Source organism: Hippopotamus amphibius, chromosome 7, assembly GCF_030028045.1.
Source record: "Hippopotamus amphibius kiboko isolate mHipAmp2 chromosome 7, mHipAmp2.hap2, whole genome shotgun sequence".
NCBI lineage: Eukaryota > Metazoa > Chordata > Mammalia > Artiodactyla > Hippopotamidae > Hippopotamus > Hippopotamus amphibius.
The window spans coordinates 72,259,222-72,284,248 of NC_080192.1; the positions used below are offsets into that span (position 1 = coordinate 72,259,222).

The 25,027-nt window shown below is 48.3% G+C and overlaps 2 protein-coding genes and 1 non-coding gene across 8 annotated transcripts in view; 2 read left to right on the forward strand and 1 right to left on the reverse strand.

The window, feature by feature from the left end:
- CKAP2L (cytoskeleton associated protein 2 like) overlaps nucleotides 1–16,139 on the forward strand; it is a 29,410-nt gene extending 13,271 nt beyond the window's left edge. For 3 of the 6 annotated variants that reach the window (XM_057742468.1, XM_057742469.1, XM_057742471.1), the window contains exons 6-9: nucleotides 2,700–2,855; nucleotides 5,963–6,026; nucleotides 7,587–7,755; nucleotides 9,204–11,003. In XM_057742468.1, coding sequence (XP_057598451.1) covers nucleotides 2,700–2,855; nucleotides 5,963–6,026; nucleotides 7,587–7,755; nucleotides 9,204–9,429 — 615 coding nt within the window. In that variant the 3' untranslated portion in view covers nucleotides 9,430–11,003. Of the gene's footprint in view, nucleotides 1–2,699; nucleotides 2,856–5,962; nucleotides 6,027–7,586; nucleotides 7,756–9,203; nucleotides 11,005–15,242 lie in introns of those variants that run through there. The other 3 variants (XM_057742467.1, XM_057742466.1, XR_009054764.1) reach the window with 2 other exon arrangements.
- Nucleotides 6,644–6,716, forward strand: TRNAD-AUC (transfer RNA aspartic acid (anticodon AUC)). The gene has a single exon. It is a non-coding gene; the product is annotated as a tRNA-Asp (tRNA).
- NT5DC4 (5'-nucleotidase domain containing 4) lies at nucleotides 12,816–25,027 on the reverse strand. Its single transcript, XM_057743362.1, is given in 18 exon segments — nucleotides 12,816–12,884; nucleotides 16,503–16,580; nucleotides 19,491–19,551; nucleotides 19,940–19,991; nucleotides 20,643–20,813; nucleotides 20,983–21,049; nucleotides 21,274–21,401; nucleotides 22,213–22,249; nucleotides 22,578–22,661; nucleotides 22,882–22,935; nucleotides 23,116–23,165; nucleotides 23,168–23,229; nucleotides 23,526–23,583; nucleotides 23,690–23,796; nucleotides 23,994–24,089; nucleotides 24,171–24,288; nucleotides 24,366–24,439; nucleotides 24,951–25,027. Coding segments are annotated over 18 exon segments (1,443 nt in total).

Sequence of the window (25,027 nt, forward strand, 5' to 3'; positions counted from 1 at the left end):
CCTGTTTTGTTCTTACAATTTGTCTAGTAAATCTTTTTCTATCCTTTATTTATTTATTTATTTGGCTGCATTGGGTCTTCATTGCTGTGTGCAGGCTTTCTCCAGTTGTGGCGAGCAGGGGCTACTCTTCATTACAGTGCACAGGCTTCTCATTGTGGTGGCTTCTCTTGTTGCAGACTATGGGCTCTAGGCACGTGGGCTTCAGTTGTTGTGGCACACAGGCTCAGTAGTTCTGGCATGCGGGCTTAGTTGCTCCATAGCATGTGGGATCTTCCCAGACCAGGGATCGAACCCATGTTCCCTGCATTGGCAGGTGAATTCTTAACCACTGCTCCATCAGGGAAATCCCCTCTATCCCTTTAATTTTAAAGGTATGTCTTATATGAATACATATAGTTTTAATTTCTCTAATCAAATCTGGAATTCTCTACTTTTAAAAAGTGTATTTAGCCCATTTATATCTGTTGTAATTATGCACATGTTTAACTTTATCTCTGCCATTTTATTTTGTAATTCAATTTACATGAATTTTTTTTTGCTTATTTTCCTTCATCTCTTTGATCCAGTTTTCTTTATTTCATAAAGAAAGCATATAAATTGAAGTCACAAAAGAAAGTAGTAAGTGTAAGTTCAAACATGGTATGCAAGTTATATATTCCTCTTGTGGTTACTTTTCTTTCAGGTCTTCTACTTGAACTCTAAAGTTGGTTCGCTAGTAACTTTATGGTTTTTGGATGGTAAACTTTCTGAGTTGTTACACTTATAAAAATGTCATTATTTCACCCTTGTTCTGGATTCATAATTTGGCTGGGGAAAATTTCTAAATTCACATGGTTTTCCCTGGAAAATTTGAAATTACTATTTCATTTTTCTTTCTTTTTTTTAATAAATTTATTTATTTATTTGTTTGTTCATTGGCTGCATTGGGTCTTCATTGTTGTACACGGACATTCTCTAGTTGTGGCAAGCGAGGGCTACTCTTCATTGTGATGCACGGGCTCCTCATTGTGGTAGCTTCTCTTGTTGTGGAGCATGGGCTCTAGGCTCATGGGCTTCAGTAGTTGCAGCACATGGGCTCAATAATTGTGGCACACGGGCTTAGTTGCTCCACAGCATGTGGGATCTTCCTGAAGCAGGGATCAAACCCACGTCCCCTGCATTGGCAGGCAGATTCTTATCCACTGCGCCACCTAGGAAGTCCCTTCATTTTCTTTCTTGCATCTGGAATTGATTTATAAAAGTCTCATGTCAATCTAATTCTCATTCCTCTGCAGGTAATCCTCTTTTTCTCCTTTCTGAAAGGATTTAAGATTTTCCTTTTATCCATCTGTTTGTTTGTTTGTTTTTGGCCACACTACACAGCTTGCAGAATCTTAGTTCCTCCATCAGGGATCAAACGTGCCCCCTGCAATGGAGGCACAGAGTCCTAACCACTGGACCGCCAGGGAACTCCCTCCTTGATTTTCTAAGTATGGGTCTTTTTTCATCCATCTTGATTGGCTCTCTGAAGACCTTGCAGTCTGAACACTTGTTTCTTTGTTCAGTCCTTGGGAATTTTCTTCTACCACTGCTTTGAGTATATGTTCAGCTTTGTTCTTTCCTACTTTTTTTCCTAGAAATCTATTACGTGGATATTGAAATTCTTGAGAAATAGATGTGTCCTCCAGAATTCTTAACTTTTCTTTCATACTCTTCTTTTCTTTGCTGCACTGGGTTCCAGAAGAATCCCACAGCCAAATTTTCAGTTCACTGAATTATTCTTCAGCAGTGTCCATGCCACTGTTCTGCCCTTCTATGGATTCTTTTTCATAACGTTCATTCTGGTTTTATGATGGCAATCTTCTCTTATCATTCTGAAGATATTGACTACAGTACTCTTAAAATGTATTCCTCTTTTCTCCCTGAACTATTTGCTCCAGTGTTCATTCTTCTGGCTGTTGAGTTTTATGCCTCTTTTGTGTCGTGTTGGTTTTCTTAAACATTAGTGATTCTCGACTGTGAGCTTACCCTTGTGTCTTTCCCATCTCAGGAGGAGTAGGAGGTGCTGCTTGGCTGAGTGTGCCAGTACCTGGGTTTCTGGGCATGGTAGCTCCCTGTATTCCTCCTGGTCCATGTCACTGCGCTGCTCTTGGTACAAGGCAGAAGGGGACCAAACCAGTGAAGCCATTTTTAAGTTCCTTTCTGTGAGATTTAACCCTCTTTCTATATACCTGCATGGATCCCCTACACACATACGTATACAGCCGTGACCCTTGCATACCTTGCCATCCTTCATTCTTCTGTTAGTGTCAAGCAGAAATGCTGGTCACCGTTCAGTGTTCACATCATTATCAATATGTAAGAAATACATGAATGGCTGATTACTCTAGGGTTGGGTTGGGTTTGCTTTGCTTTGCTTTGCTTTGGTTTTGGTTTTGCATAAAAATGTAGAATATATTTCTTACTTTCAACTATGATAAATATTTTTCTATTTGGTCTTAAAATTTAATGATCAATGTCAAAACTTATCAAAAAAGTACTACTCAAATGGGTGCATTTTATTATTATATAAACTACTTCAATAAAATTGAAATTTTTTTTATTTCAAAGAAAATATTGATCAGACTGATTTCTGCATACCTGCTATGATAAGTATTAGGAGATGTGAGAATAACAGCGAGACAGTAATAATCACCTCTGGGTATTTTTCTTTTTTCCAGGGTGTACACTCTAATGAAGTATTTGCCATTTTGTCCAGTATTCCTGAGGCTGAAAAATTTGCTAAATTCTGGATCTGCAAAGCAAAGTTGTTGGCAAGTAAAGGCACCTTTGATGTTATTGGGCTATATGAAGAGGCCATTAGAAATGGGGCCAGAGTAAGTACCTGTCTTGAGTGGGTGACTTCTTAAAACTTCTCTTTCATATGAGTTCTCTGTTGTTTGCAAAATGGCAGTTATATAATGTAATGTTAAAGCTTCGAATTCACTTCATAAAGTTATACGCAAAATATGAAGTACAATATATCCTTTATGTAGAATATAGTGTTACATGTAAACCAATAGAATCACTTTCTTGTCAAGTGAATATGTCTCACTTTACACTCATTGTAGAAATATGCACTTATGGAGAGTAATAGTAGAGAAAATTATAATGTAACATCAATAGCCAATATTTAGAAAGTCATAACTCCCCATAAAGAACCTAAAAATATGTTAAGCATCACATCAGTATCCATAAATCAATAATTCAGAGCTATTTTATGACATATCTTTTAATTCTAAAACCTAGTAAAACCACTGTCTCTCTCTCTATATATATATTTTTAACAGACTGCATCAAATAGTTTTATAACTCTTTTCCCTGTAATATCACTTTCCATGTCATCATATATTCTACCATACCTTTTCCATGATTGTTCACAATCAGAGTTGTACATGGACATAGTTTAAATAAATAATTTGATAAGGTAAAAACAGATGATTGAACCTGGTGTACCCCCAAAAAAATAATAAATAATTTTTTTAAAAAAAGTAAAAAAAAATAATAATAATTTGATAAGGTCTGCTCCATAAGGCCTCTGTTTCCCTCCCCTCCCATTTCCCACTTCCCAGAGCAAAGTGAGTATTTTGTTACCTTGATAGTTTCAGATAACAAGCTTGTATTACCATTTCTTGATTTTTTTTCTCTTTAGACATGATTTGTAGACATCCAGCTATGCAGGATAAGGACCTAACCCTCTTTCTCACACCCGCACAGATCCCCAACACACACACACGTAGACGCCCCTGTCACCCGTGTAGACTTTTGCTGTCATTAGTGTCATATGGAAATTCTGGTCTCTATCCAGTGTTCATATTGCTATGGCTGTGTGAGCAGTATGCATTGAGCCACGTAGTATGTACTATGATGACTTTGCCTTTCAAGTACAGTTTTCTAATTTTTCTGAAATTATTTTCTTATTTTCTCTTTGCTTAGTTTTCTGAGTATTTATTATATAATTAATTCCCAAACTCTTCTATAATTATCTAAATTTCTCAATACTTTCAAAACATTAGGTATTCTATTGATTTCTTTTTCTCAGAGACTTTTCTCCCACACCTTTCTTGATCTGTTCCAGGCCCGACAGGTTGTTCTTTACCCCTGTCTTTATTGTCTGTCATTCTGGGATCTCTTTTCACCAAATCTTCAGATTCCCTTTTCTTCCTGCATTGCCTCATTCCTCTCCAATACTTTTCTTCTCTCATCTTTTTTTTCTTTTTTGGGGGGGCAGTGTATTTTGTCCTCTATTGTTCATTAAATGCTTTACTTAGATGCTGGTGAAACTGGGCTATTTCTATATATAGGAGGTTGCTTTAAAAAAGCTTATTAAAAGCTCTGGACACAGATAAGGCTTTATCATAGGGTAATCTGGCTGAGTCAGTTGACTGAAGAACGCTCAATATCAGTGTCTTCAGGTGTGTCCTCTAAGACTGGTCACGTTCTCTGAAGAAGGCTCATCCATTCTCCTTCCCAGGAACTAGAAACCGGGCTACCTGTGTTATGGAGGAGGAGAGAGCTGGGCATCTCACCCTTCGCCATGGAAACTTTCATTTATCCCTTTTTTCAGTAGGCACTCCCACCCTCAGTCTTGCATGCTATCCCGCAGAGACTTGGAGGATACGTGCCCAGTTTCCTGTTAGGGTGAAGGTGGGAGGGGCACAGTCACCAGGTGGCATGAAATTAGGGATGCAGGGTGGATTTAGAGGTCTGACCACTTTTTGACAGATGCTCAAGAGCCCTCCTGATTTTGACCCCTCCATCCGTTCCTGAGCCTTTCAGAGGCTCTGGGGTTGAATCAGGTTCTTTGTTAGCCACACAGCTGGCTTAGAGTTTGGCTCTTTCAAGTTGGTCAAGCTGGTTACCTCTTCCCTCTACAATTTAGCTTCCAAAATCTTGTTGCTACTTCTATTCTCTGTGGTTATTGCCTCCTTTTAATCCCTTTATTATCATGTCAGTAGAGTTTCAAAAGGGATTAGAAATAAATGTGTACTCAATCCATCATCTTCAACTGGAAGCCTGTGAAAATATAAAATACATTTGATGAGTGTTTTGTATAATTAAGACCCTTCGCGATGTATTCTATGCATTTTTTCCCATTTCCTTAAGCTTACAGCATTTTAGATTTGGTAAAAATGTATAGATAGCTTTGGTTTTATGCTCAATTGTCAGTTTAAATCTGTTATTTATTTGATACAGAGTCCCAGATCAGGAAGACCAACCTCCAAGTAATTATGTTCCTATGAGAAAATACAGTTCATTTATGATATTCTGGCATGGCTTACATACTTTAAAAAGGAAGGCTATCTCAGATAGTTTTATCAGAAAATTACTTGCCTGTAGTAATAGCTTTTATTCAGTGTTTTTTATGTTATGTTACCAAATAAAAGAAGAAAGAAAGGGAAGGCTGGGGAAAATTGCCCAAAATGCTAACTAAAGGTTATATTTAGGTGATGGGATTATGGGTGATTTTCCTTTTCAAATTTGGCCTCTTGTTCAGTTTTCTGTAATAAGATATATGACTTTTATAATAAAAACAATTCAGTTAAGACAACACTAAAATCATATGCCAGGTTTTCTGTATGGCTAGCTTTACATCTTTGGATCAGAATCATTACGTGGGAACACATCTTCAATGGGATCATATAAGTCAATAAGAAAATTAATTTGATTTAGAGAAATTTTATTATAGACAGCTTTCCATATATACATCTCTTCATTAAAGTCAAGCATGCCAGCATTTAGCCAACATTTTCTTTGTTCCTTTACTTTTCCCATAAAGCTAAAACTGAAACCTTTTAAATGTTATTTATAGTTAGACAAGAGATAAAAAGGGAAATGTTTTTCTTATGAAAAGTCTGTTTGCTGTTAAACAACATCATAAATTCCTTAGATCATTTTTTCCATGAATGTTTTTAATCCCTTTCGTGTATTTTCTTCCTTCCAGCCAATACAAGAGTTGCGGCAAGTTGTGCTTAATATTTTGCAAGACCCAAACAGAACTACAGAAGGTACTGCTATTTTGTATTTAAATTTATTCCCTCCAACCACTCAAGTAAAAGTCACTGAGGAACACATAGAGGGTAAAAAAAGAATTATAAGTCCCGTGAAATGCCTCTCTCATCTTGGTTTCCATGGCCTGGCCCTTTCGGTTTTCATCATCAGCTGATTTATTTCTCTTATTACAAGTAAATATACTGCTCAGCACCAAACAAAGGTTTCCACCAGAGCAGCCTAGACTAGGGTGTCTTGCTTTGGAGAGAAGGTGAGAGAAAACAAGTGGCTCTTTACCAGAAAAGACCGAGGCAAATGGGAGAGGTACTTTGGTTTAAGTTACATGTTCAAGCATAAGAAGCCCACCAACACATATACATCCAAATTCATGTTCTATCTTTAAATCATACCCATCTCAGGAATCATTGCACTTAATTAACCATGATTGTCATTGGCCAGAACCTTAGAGAACTCTTCTGTGAAAAATATGCCAAGTACAGTGAGTGGCACATTATGTATAATTATATATGTTATATGAATGGAAAAAAACAAGCTACCTTGAGAAAATAAAATGGATTATTTTATAATCTTAGAAGGTGACAATCTTTTTCCTTTAAGAGTAGGTTGAGGGAATTCCCTGGTAGTCCAGTGGTTAGGACTCTGTGTTATCGCTGCCGAGGGCCCAGGTTTAATCCCTGGTCAGGGAACTAAGATCCCACATGCCACACAGCCAAAAGAAAACAAACAAACAAACAAACAAAAGGTAGATTGAACTTTGGGGAACAATCAAGTTGTATTTAATTACAGCCAACTAACCCATTACTAGTGGGAATAAGCTCGTAGAGTATACATCCTCAGGGGTGCTCTTACTGGGAGTGATGCTACAGTTGGGATACCTGTTTACAGTATATGGCAGTGTTCTCCAGAGGGGTAAAAAGAGGCGACAGGAATCCACGCCTTTCCCACCTGTCGGCCTCTCTCGGGGTCTCAGCCTCCAGCCACAGCATCTGCCTGTCTCAGCCTGATTTCCTTCCCTTCATGTTGGTTGTTGTGGTGGGGCTATCATGCAGATTGTGTTAACACAGATATTTTTTCACCTGCCGTCTAAGGTGATAGCCGTATGGTCATCCCCGGGTAGGGAGGGGATCAGAAGGTCACGTGAATGAACCGTGAGTCAGGAAAATTGACCCAAAGTGTGGTGTAAGGGTAAGAGGCCAATGATGAGCTGCTAAGGGAGCTCCCTCAAGAGTGAATAAGAGATTGGGGATGTGTTCAGAATGTTGAAAGGATAGCAGGGATCCATTCTGTCAGGCCCAAAGGCTATCTGGAGGGCTGGTTGGGAGGATGGCCTGATGTAGCAGGGTGTTACTACAGGGCTTAGCAGGAAAAGCTAGTTATAAGTCCCACTCTGAATCAATTACTCTTTATTTAGTATATGGAATCCATAAGGATCCCTGGGAAATCATTGTAGATACCACTGTTTCATTTTATTGATTTTTTTAGCTTCAGTATTAAATTGCTAAATCTTACTTTTCTTTTTGACCTTGCCTATACGGGAATTACCTCTGACTCTTTAGTTGCTGAAACTAACAAAACATCAGTAGAAATGCTGGCTGAGAAGATGGAATCTGAGACGTCTTGTCTTTCTCCAAAAGAGAGGGAACAGGTTACAGCAACACCCCAAATAACCAAGTTAGAACAGGATAATCATCCTGGCATCAAATTACAGATCGCCCCGATCCCTAGGTAAGCAAACTCTAAAGCAGGCTTTGTGTTCACACGTCTAATTCAAGTCCAGTTCTCAATTTCTCCTCCACAGATCCAGGATACCAGCAGATTAGTTATACCTTCTGCCTCATACAAGGACTTGGTGGTCTAATCCATCTTTGGTGTTAAGGAAAGGAGCTGAGGGTGAGGGGAGGGTTGGAACCAGTGCCAGGAAGATCTGTGTCCTTTTTTCTGTACACACACCATCCCCCCTCACACCACCCACAAGGAGACCTGACCTGCAGTGAGGAAGAAGCTGCCGGAGTCAGGAGGGCTGTGGACTGGAGTCATACCCCGCTCCTGGAATCGGTTCTCCCCCTTCACCCTCATTTGTCCTGCACTTGCAGGTCCCACCTACCTTTCCTGCCAGTCCTGGGGGCAGGGGTGGGCATGCTGCACAAACTGCCAAGCAGAGGCAACCTCTGGAGCTGTGGGAGGGAAGGGGCCATGAACAGCCCTGTAGGGCAGTCAGGTATGTACTAGTAGAGGCTGCTCATAGTATCAGAAGTGTTCGGTTTTGAAACAAGTTTAAGTTTAAGACAGAATCCATAGTAATTTAAGGAACCGTCAGGGTACCAATGTCATTTTCTAAAACATTAGTATAACATCAATCTCTGTTCGTGCTCTTGAAAGGAAAATTGCAAACAAAAGCACCAGGGCCACAGTTCTGTATCTTAGTTCTCTTGAAAGCACAGCTGGGCCTCTTCCAGTCTAAACTCCTCTGTCAGATGTGTCATTTCCCCACTGCAGTCAGCTCATGGGTGGATGACGGCAAGAAGCTGATGTGAAAACCACCTCTTACTGGCTCCGGAATTTGTTATGAGAGTTCTCATGAGACTGGCCTCGAGTTTTGTGAGGCTAATGTAATCAGTGGTTTTGTGACATGTGGCCAGAATTCACTGGAAAGGTCACTGCAGTTTATCTTCCAGGCTGCCTGTTATTGGAATGCATTCAAGTTTACCAGGAAGATGCCCAATTTGTTCCAAGTTTCAATTTGTGGTTTGGTCCGCCATCTTAAAAGATGTTTTTTAAATAACTTACTGTCAAAGCTAGAGAGAATCTTAGAATTCATTAGTCCAGCCTCATGTGGTGTTAGGCCCAATTCCTCAAAATCTGTCAACTCTTTGAAAGTTTATGGAATAAACAAACACCTCCAAGTAGTTGACTTCAAATAAAACCACACTTAACCATTCAGTTAAGTCCCTATGCTGACACCATCTGAGAGCAGGTGGACACCACCCAGTTCATTCTGACAATCAGGGAACGTCCATCTTAGAACCAGAGCTGCTCTAGACACATCGCTTATATCAGCCTACATTGAACTGTCTCTAGTGTTTTATTAGGGGGGATAAGAAAAAATAAAGAATAACAAGTAGAATTTCAAAAGAAGTTACAAGGTTTTGAATGCATCTCTTGCTGTCTCTCAGAGTAAACGGAATGCCAGAAGTGCACGACATGAAGCTGATCACTCCTGTGCGGCGTTCAGCCAGGATCGAGCGCGCCGTCTCCCGCTACCCGGAAATGCTGCAGGAACATGACCTAGTGGTGGCTTCTCTCAACGAGCTCTTAGAAGTGGAAGAGACAGAGTGTTTTATATTCCGCAAAAATGAGGCTTTGCCTGTAACATTAGGGTTTCAAGTCCTTGAAGCGTAATTTCTTGATGCTTTTTTTTTTAAAAAAAAGCCTCCATGAAATAAGAAATGCACTTATCCAGGTGACCTGAGAGATACTATATAACAGCGAGGCATCGTGGATGCAGACTATAGGCCCCAGGACTTGGAAAGTAATTCACTGGGCTTACTCTCAAATTTTACACCCCCACAGGAAAGCTTGGTATATTTAAGACTGTAGTTTGCCACAGTTTCACAGCATACATAAATTTCAAACTTTTGAAAATTAATTTACCCCACAAGTATAGTGAAAATTTGAATTTTATTGATCTACCTTAATCCTAGTATAGTTATTTTTTATATCAGAAGGTCAATTCCACAATATGATAGACTTTCCTTCCTGCATCCACCTTAGCAGAGAAAGCAAGTCCTTCCAGCATGGAAGATCTGAGCTTAGAAACCAGCCTTCCCCGCTAGGGGGCGCATGACAGACCACCTGGTGAAATCCCCTCATTTTGCAGATGAGTTTTTAGCGGCTGTGCCTTTGCTCAGAGACCACAAATGATTTTTATATGTGATCTTTGACTTCCGTCACAGATCCCTGGAGATGAGGGGTGACTCACATCCTTTCTGTGCCTGGTCTCCTCTAATGATACACAATCCTGAACTGGGGTGGTCATCTAGCTGTTTATATTCAAACCTAATTTTGCATTTGTTATTCAGAAATGCTTCAAATAAAAACAAAAGGGAGCAGCAGCGAGGGCTGGGGAGAGGACCCTTGCCTCTTCACTTCAGTTCTCTGCTCTGGCCCGAGAAGACACCTAAGCCCTAGAGACTATCATAGGTCACCTTTCCTTCCTCCTGGGCAACTGCTTGTGGAAAGGTAAAATCACAATCATTGTGTAAATATGATGTATAGACGAGCCTAGCCGATGTATTTTAGATTTTAGTTTTCCTAATATTTATGTATTATCTTTTAAAAGAACTGACTTTTGTTCATTCCTGCTTATTCATTTATCATATTTATTACAGAAAACAGTGGTGGTTGCTTGGCCTAGTGAATTAGGAATATGTCTGGGGAAACACCAATAGGCTATCCCAAGAGGCCTCACAGGGACCTTCCATGATCCTGGAGAACTCACCTTGATCTGACCATCAGCCTCACCCAGGATGTGGACTTTTCCATTGTGGGGGAAGCAGATCCATCTCTCTAAGTCAGATTTATAAAACCAAGGTTCATAAAACTGAGCTATAAAGCCATTATGCTAATAGACTAACTTTCAATGAGATATAGATTGTCACCACAACCAAAATGCAGGAATCCACACAGCCAGCTCTTTCCTTCGCTTCAGACAGACTCACTTTACCTCTGAAGCCAAATAATGCCCAAGGGGTTGTTTAGAAGTCACGGAAGCTAAAAACGGGACTTGGGGAAATCAAATATTCAAACTCACCAGATGAAAAGAGTCTGAAGCACATCCCTGCTCGTTAGGAACGTCCTTGCCTCAGACCTCAGGCACTCTACCTCACGCCCGTGGACCAGTCCTCTTGACTGGACCTGCGCTGCCGCCTTTACGCGTTACCTATTCTTTGGCTTCACATGGTTCATCCTTGCCACCTAATGCCCACCCCTCCCCACCCCAACCTGGGAATCAGTTGTCTATGCTGATTTTATGTCTCTCTCTCCTCAGAAGCATTGTCTCAGTATCACAGCTCAGTTCTCAGAAGTACAGCTTCATTATTGGCGGTTCCCAGCAGGCTGTCTCACAGCACCCCCCCTGGGTACTAACAATGTAGGTTGAACTGTTGGCATCTAATAATGTATAGCTTTCAAACTGACAAAGTGGAGGTTTTAAACAGCCTAATTAAACTAAGTAGCATCTTCAAGATATGAAAGAATGTGGAAATGATGGGGAGTGGTACAGCAACTGCAGAAAACTGCACCCTACTTCTGGAGCTCTTTGTAGGTTGTTAGGAACCCTCTTGTTTAGTAAGTAGCTGCTCCTAGAAACCCAGGGCAGGAAGGAGAAAGAGAGGGAAGGAAAGAAAGCAGGCCCTTAATCACTTGGGAGGAAGATTCATAGGGGATTGCAGTGAAGATACAGGCCTCAGCAAGAAATTAAGTCTAATGTTCAGCTCCTTAGAAGAGGGGAGTGCAAAGTGAGTGTTAAAGGAAGATAAACAAGGATGGTTGTATACTGGCATCCGGGTGCAGAGTGACCGGGAACCAGAAGGACAAGGAGAGGAGGCATGACAGTTCACATTTACTACTGTTCACTAGGTACCAGGCACTCATGCTATAAAAGACATCTGTTGTACCTGCCTGGCATGTAGTCCTTCTACTGAGAGCCCTAATTTCCTTAGAACCACCTCTTTCCCGCTCACAGTCTTTAGCTTAAGAAGGATGGACTCCACCCACATGAGTGTGTGACCCAGGCCAGGCCAATCAGAGCCCAGTCTCTCCTGGCCAGTGGCATTCTTTGGACAATGGGGTTATGTCTCACTTAAAACCAGTGAGACTCGTTTCCCAGCCTTGTTGGAAAGAGACTCTTCCTGGCAGAGTTGCTGAAAAGATATGATGAAAATCTGTAAACCTTCTTATAACCATGGAGAAAAAACCTCCTAGAGAATGGCACCAACACAAAAAAAGCCTGAGAGCTGAAGCGAGTGAGGTTACATCCAGTGACATCATTTGAGCCCCTGGCTAAAGCCTGGAGCTGACCGAGCCCTGTACTTTTCAATGATAGGAGACAATCAATTCCCTTATTCTTAAGCCAGTTTTATTTACATTTCTGTCAGTTGCTAGGGGAAAAAATCCCGACTAGTACACACACATACAGTAGTATAGGAAACTTTATTTCATGTTTGCCCTGGCCACCTTCCAGGCATATCATCTCACTGCATTCTCACCATAGCCCTGTGGCATAGGTATGGCAACAACGCGAAACAGTAAATGGAAGGGCTGAAATTTCAAACTCAGAGCTGCCTGGCTCCAAGTCCAGAGCTTTAAACTCCTATCTCTATTTAAAGTATGGAAATGAGGACCAGGATGGTGATAAGGAAAGAGCAAATCTAAGAAAGAAATTCTTGAACTGTTCCCAACTTACCAAACAGGAATCACGGTGATACGCAAAGTGCTATCATTTATCCTCCAGATGAAGTGATTGATCACATGTTTACCACAAGGTCCCTGGCGCGGGGATGGTGCTTCTCTTCATTTCTGCCTGCCCTGGGCTGGGTGCTGGAACTCAGATACCGATTCAGCCACTATAACTAGTAGCAACTGGAAATGCATCTCTCTCCCATCAGCAATCCCGGTGAAACAGCCAGTGCTCAGCTGTGCCAGGCCCAGACCACGTGTGTCTCGGGGCTCCGCCATCCCCAGGGTGCGGCCTCACGCGTGTGGCCAACGATGGCTCCCAACCAGTTTCACGTGGCGGCCGCTGGGAACGGGGAAGCGAGGGAGTGGAAGGCATGCTCTCCTTTTAAGGTCACAACCTGGAAGTTGGATACCTTATTTCCACTTACTGTGGGAAGGACCAGAACTCAGTCACATGTCCTCACTCATCTTTAAAGGCAGCTGGGAAATGTCTCTGGGGTGCCCACATGCCCGACTAAAAATTTTTCCAGAAATGGGGTATGACTGCCGGTGTCTACCACAGTCTTAGGAGTGATGGAGTATATCTCTAAGGTGTAGATAAATGAGGACAGAGGTGACACACAGTTAAAAAAAAAAAACAAAAAAAAAAACACCTGCGTCAAATGGACAACCCCTAGCTAGAAATATCTCCCACCCTACCCTGCCTCAGGTGAGCTCCTAAGAGTTGAGGAGGGCTCTAATCCAAAGCCGTATAACCTCTCCCCACTTCCTCTTGTCTTATGATATATCCTGAGCACCACCCTTTCCCCTGCAATTCTACAAGCCGACCCAGAGTAATAAATCAGTTATATGGTTCACTCGATAAAACACCTAACACTGGAAGCCAGAGATACAGCGAGGACCCAAAGGACCTGTCCTCAAGGAGCCACACGTCTACTGGGGACACATGTTAAAGAATCACAAATGTCGACGTGTGACAATCCTGAGAAAGAGGTCCTTGGCAGAGAGACTCAGGTGGGGGCGGGGGGCGGCCCCCTGCGATGTGAGGGAAGAGCAGCGGCAGGGGTGCCTCGGGCAGAAGGAAAAGCATATGAAGGGTCCTCTGGCCACCGCTCCCCTTCCCTTTGCAGGTGTCTCTCCCCTCCCCCTCCCCCTCCCCTTCCCCCTCACTCTCCCCCTCCCCCTCCCCTTCCTCGTCCCCTTCACTCTCTTCCTCAGACCCCTTAAGGGTCTTCTGCCAGGCCGATTATCCCCCCAGGCCTTTTCTGCTCTCTCTTTACCCTAGGAGGGAATTCTAAGGGTTCATTTTTGTATTTTGTATTTAGCACCTTTCCAGAAAAGCATGGGCACTAGGGTCTGAGCAATTTTCCTGGTAAAATACTATCCTCTAGCCCTTGAATAAGAATCCAAGGTTTAGGGACTTCCCTGGGTGGCACAGTGGTTAAGACTCCATGTTCCCAATGCAGGGGGCCCAGGTTCGATCCCTGGTCAGGGAACTAGATCCCACATGCCGCAACTAAGAGTTCACATGCCACAACTAAGGAGCTGCCTGGCACAACTAAGACCCAGTGCAACCAAATAAATATTTTTTTAATACTTATTTATTTTTAGCTGTGTTGGGTCTTTGTTGCTGCGCACAGGCTTCCTCTAGTTGTGGTGAGTGGGGGCTATTCTGTTGGGGTGCAAGGGCTTCTCGTTGCGGTGGCTTCTCTTGTGGTGGAGCTCGGGCTCCAGGTGCACAGCTTCAGTGGTTGCAGCTCACGGGCTCTAGAGCACATGCTCAGTAGCTGTGGCGCACGGGTTTAGTTGCTCCATAGCATGTGGGATCTTCCCAGCCCAGGGCTCGAACCCATGTCCCCTGTGTTGGCAGGCAGATTCTTAACCACTGTGCCACTAGGGAAGTCCTAAATAAATATTTAAACAAACAAACAAAAAAGACACAAGGCCACGGATACCCAGTCCTTGCCTGGGTATCCTGCCCCTGCAGGCTCTGAGACCCAAAAGTCAACCCAGGAAGAAAAATGAAAGGCCTGGAAGCTTCTGAAATGTACAGGAGATATAAGAAAATGACTGTGAACTCTGAGCACGCAGCCTGTTGCTCCTTATTTATCCTCAGATTTCCAAATGTTTCCCTTGTTTATCCGCAGAAAATAAAACTAGTGAACTGTGTCATAGACCAATTCCTTCAAGAGTTTGTTTTGTCATTTCAAACATGTAAATATATTCCTTCTAAGCCTCCGTATGAATGCCAGATGATACCATTAACAAGAAAAGTGAACTCAAATCAGTGAAGGGTCAGGGCTTAACACCATGGAGGAGCTCCTACTAAAATAAAGCATCAGGTTTTAAAATCATGAGTAGGACTTTTGATAGTTTTTAATGCATGTATACATCAAGTTCAAAGACGTCTGGGCTATCTCCTTTACTGTCTTTCATAGTAACCTGGAAAGAACAGTTAATGAGGTCATCTATAGCCAATTAGGTATTGTTGTTACTAGTAATGGGATCAAACATGCACAGAAAAGCTATTTTTAAAAAGAAATGGATACAAATAAAACTGGATGTGAAAGGATATGCTTAGGGGAACTGGGTAAAATAATTCCACTTGTTACACACACATGGCCCAGAGGCCAGGGACGGATGCCCTCCAGGATGAGAGCAATACAGCTTCCTCCTCCCTAAAAGAAGTGCTCTCGGGCTCCAAATCTGTGACATTTAGGAGATTTCAATCTGGTTGCTTTGTCTCTCTTCCATAGTTTTCCTGTTATCTGAAAAATGTCTCAAGTAGAAGATGACCATGATGCCAGCCTACATCCTGGATTCAGTCTGCCTCCTCACAGCCCTCCTGAGCCTCGTCTCTCTCTTCACCCTCAGCCTTCCAAGAAACAAAGAAAGCTGATTATGAAACCCTCCCAAGTTCACACAGTGACTCCCAACCAGGGGTAGAAAATGTGTCAAAATGCCCTAGTCTGGGCTGGGATGGAGATGAAGGGGTAGAGAAACCAACACATCCCCAGAGAACACGCAGTTACAGATGGGATTGGGTCCAGCCCTCTGGTGGGTTGGGAGGGAAAAATAGTTGCAAACCACTGATTAAAGGTTATTGATGTGCTTGAATTTTGAGCTCCTGGACAGGAGTGGGCAGGAATAAAGTGGTTTACAATTCAGTTTCTACCTTGTGGGGCTTGCAGGAGATGGAAAGAATGCACACTGAGCCTGGAGCCACCAAGCTAAAGGGAAACTATGAGATGGACATTTTGAAAATCAAGCCCTGGGAAACGCCAGGGTAGAAACAGGAACGCTCTTGCAGGGTTCAGGGCTGCAGAACCAGGCTAGGAGCCAAGCCTGCCATTCAGGAAAGCCTGGGTCTCCACTCAAAGGGCAGGTGGGCAGCACAAAGTCACAGAGGGGTCGAAGCAGAAGTCCCTATACACTGTGTCCATAAAAGCCGCCTGGCCAGGGAGAGTCTGTGTTCTGCGACCTCTCCCAGAATGGGAATGGCTCTGTCAGAGGACTGAGCCGAAAGTGGTGTGGAGAGGTGCCCCAGTACAGTCAGCTGACCCCACTGAGCAGAACCTATGAGTCTGGGCTGAGAGCCAGTGGTTCTCAGCCCTCTTGGATCCAATGCCTCATTTTAAAACCAAATATTTTCTAACACAACATTGTAAATCAACTATACTTCAATAAAAAAATAAATGCATAATAAATACATAAAAAATATTTTCATTTCCTCTTTTCTATCCTGAATTGAAATTTGCAGATATGATTGTCTCTATAATCTTAAAAATCATATGATACCCTAACTATAACATATGAGAAATGAAAAGCAACATATAATAACATAATATGTATTTCTATGTAAATTCTCAGGAATGATTGCACTTGAAGGCAAAATAGCTCCTGCAAATCTCCCAAATGCCCACTTGGGTTGATATTGCTCCACTGAGACCCCTACTCTAGCCCCGGGGTAGCCCCTAAGCGAGCCAGGTGGCTCCTCCCACTTCCCAGAAACTCACCTTCTGGCTGCAGGAGAGAAGGTGGGAGGCGGGACCCAGATTGACCCGTTCTTGCTCCATTGCTGACTCATGGGGCATCTGTAGGGACCAACGCAGCAGGAGGTGGAGGAGCTCCTTCGGTGGTGCAGCCCTCCCAGAGTCCCCAGTTATGCAGAGACACCTCCCCCCAACTCCATCCTCTGCCCACAGCTGTCAGCTTCCTGCCCAGTGATACTGCAGAAAAGGGAGCCCAGGAGGGTCAGCAGGAGAAGGAAGGTTCTGGCAGATGGACTTCCTAGGCAGCAAGGCTCGGTAAAGGTCAGGTTTCTTTTCACCTTGGCACTCGGGATGCTTTTTCTTCACCTGTCTGGTCTCTACTTTAGCAACGATGTCTAATAGCACGATAACAATGCCTCAGACCCTCGGCTTTGCCAACAGGAATTCTTCAACCGTGTTCATCTAAAAGCCCAGAGAGGGACTTCCCAGTGGTCCAGTGGTTAAGACTCTGAGCTCACTATGCAAGGGGCCGGGGTTTGATCCCTGGTCAGGGAACTAGATCCCACATGCACGCAGCACTGACCATCCTGTGTGCCACAGCTAAGACCTGGCAGGGCCAAATAAATAAAATAAATAAATTTTTTTAAAAAGAAATGGAAAACAAAATGAAATGGAATAAATGCATATATATACACATATATATGTATATATAGAGACATATACGTGTCCACGTATGAGAAAAAAATTTTTTAAAAAAAGCTGAGAAATGAGATAAGCCTGCACAGTGAGAAGATAAGGCTTCTCAGTGAGCGCTCAGTTCCGCCAGCGAGTGGCAGTGTGATGCAGGGGACAGAGCACATCCGCCCTGACTTCAGCAGCCTTGAGTTCAAATCCTGACTCTGCAGTCAGTCAACCAGCAGTGTGACCACAAGTGACTTAGGTTCTCTGCACTTCCAATTCACCAGTGGTAAAATGAGGAGAAGAAAATCTATTTTGCTAGGTTATATTAAGCATTCAGCAGAATCGATTAAAAAAAAAAAAACCCAGCCCAGAAACATAAAATGGTTTTTCCTCCTCTCAAATATCAGGAAGGCAGCTGAGAGTGACAAGAAAAGCAGGGTTCACGGAGCCCAAGAGAACTAGTTTCAAGTTCACGTCCTTGACTGCAGACAGTACATCATCTACACTGGAAATATTGACCACTGGTTGGGAGGGGGACCTACGTGCTCCGGGGAGCTCTGCACTGGTCAGTCCCACGGCCCCTGTGAACCCTATGGCGTCATCACTGCCTCTACTTCCCTGCTCTTGACCCAGAAGCATCTCCAGGGTTTCCAGAGGAAAACCAGCTGGAGTGTTTACTGTATCATCTGCTGTTTGGTCCACTTCTTCTGCCATCACTGTATATGTACTGAGGGTAGGGGGGACCATAGCCTTCCTCCTTGAAACCGGTATCATACATACTAGGGAGATAATGTGGTTTCAGTTTAAAGCAGGAGGGCAGGAGGAAAACTTCCCAGCAGAGGCATCTTATCTATACAACCGTAACCCCTCCTGAGCATTTTTTTTTTACTGTGTGGACAGTTATCTGCAAGGGTTTGACCCACTTGTGCCTGGAGGCAGGAGAGTGGGTCTGGTGACCTCAAAAGCTCTTGGCAGGGCTGGGGACCAATGGATCCTTCTGGGACGGACGGTCAGGGATGCCAAGGAGTTTCTGCAGGGACCCACCAGCTCCGGGGCCGGAAGGTACAGCGAGCTGAGCGGGTGGTACAGGAAGTTGAGGCAGGTGGCCGTATAGAGGTCAGCGTAGCGCATCAGCTGGCTGGAGAAGAGCGTCTGGCGGAAGCCGCCGCGGAAGTAGCCCATCGCGCTGTAGCACAGGTCCGGCTCCCGGCTGACTCACTGGCCCAGGGGCAGCTCGCTGATTCGAGATCCCATCCCCCTGGACATGCATCACCCATGGGTGATCTCACCCGCGAGAGCCAGGCCCAGCTCTGCCCTCCTGGGTAGCTGTCACCTGAGGACACTGAGGCCCTCGCCCACCACGGGGAAAGGGCTGCTGTGTTGCCCGGCCAGACCGGGGCTTTGGGAGGTGGGGCAGCTCCCTGCCTTGCCATGGGCCCCACTTCCCGCTTTCCTCACACTTGGTTTCCTGCCTGGCCCTGGAGAGCCATCCCGCACTAAACACTCAGCCTCACTTACCTTCTGATGCCCCCACAGAGGGCTTTGCGGAGGCTCACACGCCCAGCTCCCACTCCGCCACCCCCACCCCCACCCCCACCACAGGCCCCCACCTCATCACAGGCGGTGCTTTTAGAGTCTAAAAAACTGGTCCAGACGTTACCCCCAGAGTGACCAAGAGTATGCTAGTTCCTCTCTCTGTGCCTCAGTTTCCCTATCTGTAAAACAGGGTGACAATCGCTGCCCAGCCCACCTCCCAGGGCTGTAGGAGGATGGAATGGCATGAATGGCTGTATACCCTACAAGAGGCTCAGCAAAGATTCTTCACTATTGGTCCCCGCCGGGCCTGGGAGGCCCAAGTGGTCCGAATCCCCTTGGTGTGCCCTGTAGGACTCTCCCAGCTTTGGCGACTGGTCAGTAATGCCACAAGGGAACGTGTCCTTTCCTTACCCAGACACACCGGCTCACCGGCTCTATATCCCATCTTCTCAGGCCTCTTGTCTGGCTAACCCCAGACGCTAGCTGGGTAGTCGGTTGCATGAGGACCCAACCCAGGAGGCCTGCACTTCTCAGGGTTAATGGTGGAGACTGAGAAACGGGCCAAGCCCCACCCATCACCCCGTAGGCCCTTCAAGAGCACACTGCTGTCATTCGGAACATGGCCAGCAGAGGGCGCCGGCAGACAAGGCCAGGTGGCTCTCCTGGAGAGTGCGGGAGTCATTATTGAGCTCTGGGGACCTGGGACAGAGCCGATCTGGCAGGCAGCCCGGAGGCACACGCCCCACCCTCAGCCCCGCTGGGCCCACCCCTCCTCCCTCCGCACCCCGCTCTTACCCGAATCTTCCTCTTGGTGGAGTTGATGATTTGCAGCCCGTAACTGCTATCACCCATGTACCTGGTGCAAAAATGGCCACGTGACCCAGGAGGAGAGGAGCCGGGTTCCCAGGCTCCAGGCGCAACCTCCCCAGATCGGGTGGGGAGCGGGGCACTGCGCGGGCACCCAGTGGGGGCGCCGGGCTGGGTGTGTGCCCATGTGTGGGAGGGTAAGCGTCCCGAGTCCAAGCTGGTGGGTCAGCAGGAAGGGCGAGAGGTCACAGTGTGAGTGCCCCAAGGGGGTCAGAGGGGTCCCAAAGTCCAGTTTACTAGGGAAGCCCAACCTGAAAAAGATCATGATTTCCTGACCACCCTGGCAAGGACCCCAATGCCAGGCCTGGACCTCGACCACCACTCCCCCCCCATCCTGCTCCCCTCCCCAGGCAGGGGTCACAGGTCAGGGCTCTCACTGGTACAGGTCTGCCAATCACATGTCCAGCCTCTTCAGCTCCTCCATTTGCTCTGAAAAGTGGTCGGGGGACAGGGAGCGTGACGGCCCTGGCCACCTTTATCCAGGCCTAGCTCAGCTAGTTGAGGTGCGGGTGGAAAAGTCACCAGGGTCTAGGCCCCCCCAGCTGTGTGTGTAACATCCTTGACCCTTTCCTTACATGAGTGAGACACCGCCCAGGGCAGAGCAGGTACAGTAAGGAAGTTGACGGGGAGTCAGGTGACCCACCCAAGGTCACATGGCAATGACTCAAACACAGCCCTTAGGACGAGCCTGAATTGTTTGGGTTCATGCAACTCCTGACCCCGAGGATACAAGTTATTCCCAGCTGGGAAAGTGGACCTTCCACTCACTAAAATTCTTCAGGGTGTGTGGGGAGGGTGGGGTCCGGTGAAGAAGGAAACCTGGGACTACAGACACACCACAGGGCTCTGGAGTCAGGAGACAGGATTTGAGTCTCAGCTTTAGCCCTTCTGGCTGTGTGACTTTGGGCAAACCGCTTAACCTCTCTGGTTCTGTTTCCTCATGTATAAAATAGATCCACTCTCATAAACCACAGAGTGGACGGTATTATCATGGTCACTACTAACCCCCCCAGGAACAAGGGGAAGATGTGGCCCTCCGCACCTGTGGCCGGTGCCCCCTACTGGCCCCCCACCGCTCACCCTTCTCTCGGTCCCAGATGTCCAGCTCCCAGGAAGGATCAGGAACCACCAGGCAAGTCCGCCAGCCCTGCCACTCCTTAGACTTGAGGATGTCCCCAAAGATGTGGTCCCCGATGTACAGGATGTCCTTCCCCCGCACCCCGAGCAGCTCGCACACCATGTCCGACGAGCCTGCCCAGCCATAGGTGGAGAGGCCCACTCACAGCCCTTCCTGTCCTGGCAGGCAGGCTCGGGACATGGGAACGTAGCTGAGGGCAGGCTGGGGCCAAGGGGTCCTAGCTGAGGGAGGGTGCCTGTGGAGGGACGGGGCAGGGCGGCGCAGGTGGTGGGAAGCCGGCACCTCCAGAGCAGACAGCACAGTGCCAGTGGGGCCCCGTGGAGGTGCCCACACGGAGCTTGCCTGTGTCCTGGAGGGGGCAGCGGGGTGCCCTGGTCAGAGAGGGCAGGGGGCTGGGATTGGAAGGGGTAACCATGGGGTTTGGGTGGAGAGAGGCAGCAGAGGGCCCTGAAGGGGTCCGCTGGTTCCCTGGCTCCAGGGATAGACAGACAGCGGAGCAGCAGCTGCCAAGGGCAGGTCACGCCTGAGAGGTGGGCTGCCTGCCCACAGCGTGGCCCACGGGTCGAGGTGGACGGGCCTCGGCCCCTGCCTTACCCTGGTGACCCGTCTCGGCCCCGTTTCCTCCGCAGAGAAGCGGGGCTTCTGCGTGTCCACCACGCTCAGGTGGAAGGAGGACCCCCAGGGCCTGGCTGTGGCCTCACCTGGGGGGCGGGGGTGGGGGCAGCGCACGAGGGCCACAGGCGGACACAGGCGCTTAGCCCGGGAACTCTGACCCACCCAGGCTCACAGGTCCTCCGCCAGGCCCTCGCCCGCCCCTGCCCCACCACACCCAGCTGGAATGCCTGCCCCGGCTCAGCCGCACTCTGGACCGCTGGAAGCTCTCCAGCCCTCGCGCCTCAGGCCCCCCACGTGCCCTGGTCCTGCCTCTCAGCCAGATGAGACATCCCGGGGCTCAGGAACCGGGGGGTCTGGCCACCCAGCGTCTCCAGCCACACCGGCCTGAAAGTGCGCAAAAGCTATTAGCAGAGGCCAGTGTTGGATGTCACGTGGGTCGTGTCAGCCTCCAGACTCACAGCGCAGAGTCAGAGACCCAGGGACATGGGACAAGAGCACAGTCCCCGAGCTGGAGACCTGCTCACCCACTTGCCTGCCAGGTCGCTGCCGGGTGTATCGCACTCCCCTCCCCCGGGCCTGCCAGGGCCTCTTCTCACCCCCTGCCTCACCCTCTTCCGCCCCATCCAGCTCCTCCCAGACATCTGACGGCCTCTTCATTGCTTCCTCCAAGGCCGAAGTGGCCTTCCCCCACCCCCTCCGGGCGCCTCCCATGGCCTGGCTGAGGTCCCCGGTCTCCCACCCCTTGGGGACGTTCCAACACACCCAGCCATGTGAAATGACCCCTCCCACACACCTGCTTCTTCCTCGAGGGGAGGACTGGACATGGGAAGAGCCCTCAGCAAGGTGGCCCGGCCTGACCCTCCCCGCCCTTGACACAGCCTCCCCCCAGCCAGGCACTCACCTCACCAGTGCCAAACAGGTAGGTCAGGATGGCCTGGCAGGGACAGGGCAGGGGTCAGGGCACCCAGCTGGGTTGGGCCAGGGGCCGCTACCTGCCACTGCCCTCACCCCACAGGGCACCCTGGGGACCACAGGAGCAAGATAGCAGGGAAATTGCTTATTCCAAAGAGTCCTTAAAAGGCCAAGAAATGGAACCCAAGATACCAACCAGACCGTGGGAGTAGCAGGGTCTTGGCTCCTCCCCACCCCCTCCCTGCTTCCTGCGGTGCCTCAATGTCCCCAGGGCCAAGAGGAAGCAGTTCTCTGGCCTGGAGGCTGAGGGAGTCCCCACCCATACACACACCCACAATATACACACTCACATGGGTGTAGTTGTAGCTGCTGGTGGTGGCCAGGAACACTTTCTCAACCGCCTTCATCTTGCCCAGCAGGATGGGGATTCGTGCCTGGGGCGGAGAGAGGATGCCCTGGGAGCCCCTTCTCAAGTGTCAGCCCCGCGGGCAGGGGGCCCCAGGCCAGGCAGGAAGGCCAAGAGCAAGGCCAGGGTGCAGAGCTCTGTCCAGATCTGGAGGGAGGAGGCCAGGAAGGGGGAGCAGCCCCACTGCCCTGGGGAGGAGGGGCACACAGGCACAGGCTTGGTCATGACCCTGGTCTGTGGCCACTCACATCCTTCTCCACGTATTTCTCCAAGTCCTCCAGGGTCTTCTCCTTGAGACAGCCCTGCAGGAGGGAGCAGAGTTCTGTGTGTGTGTGCGTGTGTGTGCGTGTGAGTGTGTGTGTGGGTGTGTGTGCGCGCACACGTGCACATGCCTGCATCCAAGGTAGGGGATCCACCATCCTCAACGGGAAGAAGAGTGAAGCCCTAGGGGGCCTGAAGACCCAGGGGCCTGGGCCACTCACTGAATGGTGAACGTTATCCACGGCATCCGTCACATCCTGGAAGAGGCTTGGAAGGACATGAAGAGGTTCCCATGCTGATAGCCAGTGTCACAGCAGGGTCAGGTAAGAGGGAGGCTGATAAGGGTCCCTGAGGTGACCACCAATTCTGGAGCCCTACCAGGGGGACCCCTCCATCCACAGGGAGCCTGACACTTGGACAGGTGTCACCCTGCACTGAGGGTCACCCCTTGGGGGCATCATTTACAGGGTTGGGGGCCCCACAGTGAAGGCCTTCCCACTGAGATCCTGGAGCCCCTCAAAGCCCTTAGCAGGGGCCTCTGCCCCTTGGCTGGGCCCCCGCTTCAGGGCTTGGCCCTTGGGTCATGCAGTGTCCTGCTGGTCACCCAGGGCTGGGGGGTGATGGAACTCACTTGATATAGCGGGAGTAGCCGGAGAAGAAGTCCACCAGGCAGGCGTAGAGGAACGTTTCTGGGGTGGGAAGACTGGTCAGCCATTGGCCCAAAGATCCAGGCAGCAGCTCCCAGGCCAAAGCCGGGACCAAAGGACCACCTCCCTCACCCCTATCCACCCTCACCAGGTAGGCTGAAGACTGTGTTGAGGATGTGGAACCGCTGCAGGTCATCCCTCGGAATGAACTTGCTGGGGTAGAAGCTCCAAATCTCTGCCCTGGGGAGGGGGTGGGCTGGGTGCGGTGGTGCCCCCCACCCAGCGCCTCCCAGAGGCCCCGCCAGGCCCTTCCACTCCTTCCCACCTCTACCCATCCTTCTCTCCTTCCGTATCCAGCTGGCATTGCTGGGCCTCTGCTGTGTGCCTGAGTCACCCCCCGCCCCCGCACCGTCTTTCCTCCAGCATCCTTGCCCTCCCGCCCCATCCCTTACTCCGAGAGGAGGAAGAAGCCATGGGTGCCCAGCAGCGTGTTCCCATGGGCGTCCACCTCCAGCAGGTTTCCATAGAGCGTGTCGAACACCAGCCCCCTAGGAGAGGGCACAGAGCTTGTGGATGGGGCGCCAGGGCTGGTGACCGGGCACAGCCTCCCACCCCGCGGGCTCCCGCACCTAGTGGGGAAGGTGGGGTCGTAGGTGTCGCGCAGGATCTCGTGCGGGTACCCGACGCACACCAGGCGCTCCAGCAGCAACTCAAAGGCCAGCGTCTCAAAGGCCGGGGATTTGTAGGCTGCAGGCCGAGCAGGCCGGCTGGTGCCCACCGCCTGCTCCCCCAGCCCCAAATTCCCCACGCTCCCCTCCCCCTACCAGCCAGAGTGTAGTCCATGTCGAAGCCAAAGCAGCAAATCTTCCCCAGCGCCAGGCTGCGGTTGACAAAAATCCTGGAAGCGGTGGACATTGGGATCAGCCCCCCAGACTCCAAGACCCTGGGTGTGCCTGTGTCTGAGTACATGCATGTGAGCACACGTGTGAGCGTGTGCAGGGCTCTGCCCCACTGTGAGCGTGTGCTGGGGGCATCCCCGTGAGCAAGGACGTGCCATTGTCAGTGGGAGTGTCACTTTCCTGAGCAGGGTCACTGTGTCCAAGTTCAGAGAGGATGGATTTGTCACAGGTGGGCAGCACATGGCACCATGTCGGCGTGGGGGGCGGGGAGGGGTAGAGCCCCTCCCTCCCTGCCAAGTGCATGCTGTCAGGTTTCCATCTGACAGGTCACTGCTCACCTACAGAAGGATGTCCCTTTGTGAGTGCAGGGGCTTGTCTGTGTTTCGAATGTCATCATCTTCGAGCATTTGAACAAGCCATCCTTGGGGCTGCTGTGTTGTGTGGGGTATGTCAGGAAATGGGGTGTTTATCAAGACTCCCCCCCATGCCCATCCCAAGTGCCCATCTCACCGCTGGTGCCAGTCCTGCTCCAGAGCCTGCGGCTCCCCTCTGGGGTCCACGGGCTCTCCCCCGTGCGCACAGGCCAT